Below are 5,698 nucleotides of genomic sequence, written 5' to 3'. Positions count from 1 at the left end.
TCTCAAAAAAAAAAAAAATCAACCAGGCATGGTGGTACATACTGGTAGTCCTAGCTACTTGGGAGGCTGAGATGGGAGGATTGCTTGAGCACAGGCATTAGAGGCTGCAGTGACTTATGATCATACCATTGCACTCCAGGCTGGGAAATGGAGCAATACTTAAAAGCCTTTTTAAAAATTTCACTGGAACACCTCTCTAGTGGCACTTATTTATAGGATAAGAGAAAGAGAGGTGGAAAACGATCCAGACATTTGTAGTTTGGCAGTCTGTCTGACCTCCTTGCTGGGAACTGCTGTTTCAGCACACTGAGCAATTCAGAAAGCCAGCTCTAGCAGGGGCTGCCTCATAACACATTCTGGGCAACATTCCCAGATAGTCCTTTACCCAGGTAGATGAACCAGAACTGCACCCATGTCACATACCCTCTGTTCACATACCTACAGATAGAGGTCTCACCTGGCCAGTTTCTTCAGCTCATTATTGACATCATGATTGAAGGGCTGCTCCTTCTGGGCTCGGACTAGAAAATCTCGGGCTTTCTCATACTCAGTCATGAGAAGACAAGCCTGTCATAAAGGAAAGAGTTTTGAAACTATATTTAGGAAAGCAAGCATGTTCACAGTAACTGAGTTGAGTACTACTGCTACCTTTTCCTGGACATCCGTTCTCAAGTCCTTACTCTCCAACTCACCTGTCCACACCTGAAAAGGGCCTTAGCATTTTTTTGGTCAATGATCAAAGCCTGCTCTCCAAAGTGCAAGGCCCTGGTCGGCCTGTCTAGCTTCAAGTATGTGAAGGACAGGTTCAGGAGGACGAGAAGCTTGGCAGCCTCCACCAGGTGCTGCTCTTCAAGGGGTGCTTCTCGTCGGTGGAGAAGCAACAAGGCCTGTGGAGAAGGAAGGCAAATGGTCAAGAAAAGTAACAATCTTATCTATAAAACCCTGAAAGATCCATATATTAAAAAAAGAGCTAAAAATGAGTTCAGCAAGGTCTCAGGACACAAGACCAATTTATAAAACTCAGTTGTGTTTCTATATTGTAGCAATGAACAATCCAAAAATGACATTAAGAAGTAACTCCATTTACAATAGGATCAAAAAAGAATAAAATAAATAGAAATAAACTTATAAGTGTAGGACTTCTACACTGAACACTACAAATTATTAAAAGAAAATAATATGCAAATAAATGGAAAGACATCTCATGTTCATGGACTGGAAGACTTAATATTGTTAAGATGGTAATATTCCCCAAACTGACAGATTCAATGCAACCACTACTTAAAATTTCAGCAGCCCTTCTTGCAGAGATGGACAAGTTGATTAGAAAATTCACATGGAAATTCAAGGGACTCTGAATAGCCAAAACACTCGAGAAAGAACAAAGTGGAAAGACTCATACTTCCCAATATCAAAACTTACTAAAGCTATGGTCATTAAGCCAGTGTGATAATGGCATAAGGACAGACATGTGGATCACTGGAATGAAACAGAGTTCAGATTAAGAGTCCAAAAGTAAATCCATACAACTATAGTCAACTGACTTTTTTTAAAACAATAGCGTCAAAACCATTCAATGGGGGAAAATAATAGTCTTTTCAACAAATTGTGCTGGACACTTGGCTATCAAATGAACAAAGTTGGACCCATACCTTCCATTGTATATAAAAGTTAACTCGAATGGATCATAGACATAAAAGAGATAAAACTCTAAGACTCTTAGAAGCACAGGTATAAATCTTTGGGACTTTGGTAAACAACTGTTTGTTCAATATAACACCAAAAGCACAAATAAGCAAAGAATAAACTGAACTTCATCAAAATTTAAAATTTTGTTTCAAAGGACACTACTAAGAAAATGAAAAAACAACTAACAGAATGGCAGATAATATTTTCAAATCACATTTAGTAAGGATCTGGTATCCAGAATTTATAAACAACTTTTACAACTCAGTAAATACAAAGACAATCCAATTTAATATGCAAAAGATTTAAAGACATTTCTCCAAACATCATGTACAAATGGTCAATAAGTCCATGAAAATATGCTCAACGTCATAGTCATCAGGGAAATGAAAATCAAAACCACAATGAGATACCACTTCACACACAGTGTAAATCAAAACCACAGTGAGATACCACTTCACACCCACTAGGATGGCTGTAATTTTAAAAATGTAAAGTAAGTGCTAGGAAGGACATGAGAAGTTAGAACACTTGCTGGTGGGAATGCAAAATGGTGCAGCTGCTGTAGAAGTTTGGCAGTTCCTCAAAAATTTAAACACAGGGTTACCATATGACTCAGCAATTGCACTTCTAGGTACACATTCAAAGAACTGAAAACATGTATGTCCACTCAACAACCTGTACACAAAGTTCACAGCAGCATTATTCATAACCAAAAAGTGAAAGCAACCCAAATGTCCATCAAATGATGGGTAAATAAAAGGCAACAGAATCATACAACAGAATATTACTCAGCCTTAAAAAAGAATGAAGTTTGTGGGTGCTGCCTGTGGCTCAAAGGAGTAGAGCTCCAGCCCATATACCAGAGGTGGCAGGTTCAAACCTGACCCTGGCCAAAAACTGCAAAAAAAAAAAAAAAAAAGTAGAGTTTGGTACATGATATGACACAGTTGAACATTCAAAACATTATGCTAAGTGAAATAAGCCAGCCACAAAGGGTCACATATTTGATGAAACTATTTTACATGAAAGGCACAGAATAGTCAAATCCACAGAAACAACGTAGAATAGAGGTTACCAAGGGTTGGGAATGTAGGCGGAATGGTAACTGCTAACAGGCACAGGGTTTCATTTATTGGGTGATGAAAATGTTCCATAGTTAAATATTGATAATGGTTGCAGAACCCTGTGAATTTACTAACAACCACTAAACTGTATACTTTTTCTCTTTTTAAATTTTTTCTTATTTTTAATTATTATGGGTACATAATAGTTGTAACCGTTTTTTTTTTTTTTCCCCTTCCTGAGATTGTCTTGCTTTGTTGCCTGGGATAGAATGCAGTGGCATCATCATAGCTCACTGGAACCTCCTGGGCTCAAGCAATCCTCCAGCCTCAGCCTCCTGAGTAGCCGTAACTACAGGTGTATACGTATTTTTTTTCTATTTTTGGTAGAGATGGGGTTTCACTCTTGTTGGGGCTGGTCTTGAACTCTTGGCCTCAAGCAATCCTCCTGCCTTGGCCTCTTCTAGAATTACAGACATGCCTGGCCAGTAGTTCTATATCTTTACAGGATACATGTGACATTTTGATACAAACATACAATGTGAATTAATCAAATTAGGGTAAACCGTGTCTCCAACACCTTAGGAATTTATCGTTTCCTTGTTAAGAACATTCCAATTCTACTGTTTTAGTTGTTTTAAAGTATATTCTAATTTATTATTGATTATAGTCCCTTTGTTCTCAGTATCGTTGAGTCTATCTAATTATATTTTTGCACCCAATAACCAACTCCACTTTATCCACTCCTTCCAGCTCCCCTCCTTAGCCTTCAGTAACCATCACTCTAGTCTGTCTCCATGAGATTATTTTTAATATTCAGCCCTCACATGTGAAAAGATGTGAGATTTGTCTTTCTGTGCAAAGCTTATTTCACTTAACATAATGTTCTCTAGTTTCATTCATGTTGTTACAAATGGCCAAGTTTCCGCTTGGCGCCTGTGGCTCAAGAGGCTAAGGCGCCAGCCACATACACCTAAGGTGGCAGGTTCGAATCCAGCCCAGACCTGCCAAACAACAATAATGGCTGCAACCAAAAAATAGCTGGGCGTTGTGGCGGGCGGCTGTGGTCCCAGCTACTTGGGAGGCTGAGGCAGGAGACTTGCTTGAGCCCAGGAGTTGGAGGTTGCTGTGAGCAGTGAAGCCATAGCACTCTACCCAGGAGGACAGCTTGAGGCTCTGTCTCAAAAAAAACCCAAAAAAACAAAAAAACAAATGGCCAAGTTTCATTCTTGAGGCTATATAATACTCCACTGCATATATGTACAATTTATTTTTTCTTTGCAGTTTTTGGCTGGGGCTGGGTCTGAATGCACCACCTCCAGCATATGGGGCTGGTGCCCTACTACTTGAGCCACAGGTGCCGCCCAACATATATGTACAATTTTATCCATTCATCCTTTGATGGAGACACTTAGGTTGATTCCAAATCTTGGCTACTGTCAATAGTGCAGCAATAAATGTGGGAATGCAGATGTCCTCTAGATACAGTGAATTCTTCTTCTTTGGATATACACCAAGCAGTGGCATTTCTGGGTCACACGGTACTTCGATTTCTAGTTTTTAAGGAACCTCCATACCGTTCTCCATAGTGGTTGCACTAATTTACATTTCCCCCACAGTGTATGAGTATTCCCCTTTCTCCATATCCTCACCAGTATCCACTATTGCCTTTTTGATAAAAGCCCTTTTAACTGGGTTGACATCCCTTTTTATAGGTTTAGCTGCAACATGCCTAGCACAGTGCCTACCATGAAATAATCATTAAAGTGAAGTTTGTCCCTTCAGATCTTCCATACAGTGGTATACAAATAAATGTTCAATAATCAGCTCTTCGAGGGGAGGCAGAGGCCTGCTTTGTAGCATTTGCCTATTCCTGTGGTATAAATATTCCCATCAAAGCTGATTTCAAACTGCCCAAATTCATATTAACCAAGTCACAAAATTCCCCCAAATTTTACTTGAAAAGTTTAAGCTTTCATGAGCTCCTGTACACCACTGTCTGCATGTTTGTGACCAATGCCTCTTCCCCTAAACTTACATTTATCAACTCTCTTTTTAAGTGTTCCCCACTACCCACTTAATCAAGTTCAAATTTGTCTGTACACATCATCTTCCTGAATATGGCCACCTTGTATCTATTACCCTAGTATTCTTTAGATATAACCTATTTCAGACTACGAATCTACCAACTATACGCTTGCTTACTTCTACCTGTCACAATCTCTTCTTTTGTCTAGAGTTAATTCCTCCCCATTTCCCTAACTGCCATTTCATCCCTCTAGACTCAGCTAAAACCCCATTTCCTCTATGCCACCTCTACCAGTAGTTCCAATCCACAAAAATCTCTTCTCCAAAAAGCTATAGCACTAAGTACTAACCTTAGTCCATCTGGACTGCTATGACCAGACACCATCAAGTGCATGGCTTATGAAAAACCAACAACTCCAGAGATTTCTCACAGTTCAGGAGGTTGGGACGCATAAACATCAAGACACAGGCAGACTTAGTGTCTGGTTAGGGCTCACTTCTGGTTCACCAATGGCAACTCCCAGCTGTGTCCTCACATAATAGAGCAGCAAGACAGTTCTCTAGGGTCTCTTTCATAAAGGCACTGAGCCCATTTGTGAGGGCTCACTCATGACCCCTACACCTCCCAAAGGACCCACCTCCTCCTAATACCATCAACTTGGTGACTGGGTTTTCAACATGTGAATTTTGGGAGCACATAAATACTCAAACCGTAAATATCTGTTAGTTTTTCTTTTTCGCTTGTATCTGTTAGTTTTTCAAGCTACTTTTTATCTTACTACCCAGATTAAAAGCCCTTGCAAACAGGAACCCTGCCTGATACTTACATGACCCACACAATGCAGAGCAAAAGGCTGAAAACACAATGGTGCTTAATAAATGTCAGCCTGCAGTTCCAAGACTGAGGACATTTCTTTCTT

The 5,698-nt window shown here is 39.8% G+C and overlaps 1 protein-coding gene across 2 annotated transcripts in view; it reads right to left on the bottom strand.

Moving 5' to 3' along the window:
- FKBP6 (FK506 binding protein 6) overlaps positions 1 to 5,698 on the bottom strand; it is a 13,776-nt gene that overhangs the window by 1,033 nt on the left and 7,045 nt on the right. For both annotated transcript variants that reach the window (XM_003794191.2, XM_012807862.1), the window contains 2 exons: positions 693 to 887; positions 458 to 567 (listed from right to left, as the gene is read on the bottom strand). In XM_003794191.2, coding sequence (XP_003794239.1) covers positions 458 to 567; positions 693 to 887 — 305 coding nt within the window. The remainder of the gene's footprint in view (positions 1 to 457; positions 568 to 692; positions 888 to 5,698) is intronic.

This window comes from Otolemur garnettii, unplaced genomic scaffold (assembly GCF_000181295.1).
Source record: "Otolemur garnettii isolate 467f Iridium unplaced genomic scaffold, OtoGar3 scaffold00077, whole genome shotgun sequence".
Taxonomy (NCBI): domain Eukaryota; kingdom Metazoa; phylum Chordata; class Mammalia; order Primates; family Galagidae; genus Otolemur; species Otolemur garnettii.
Note: the sequence above shows the minus strand (reverse complement) of the source record. Positions and strands in the feature narration are given on the sequence as shown.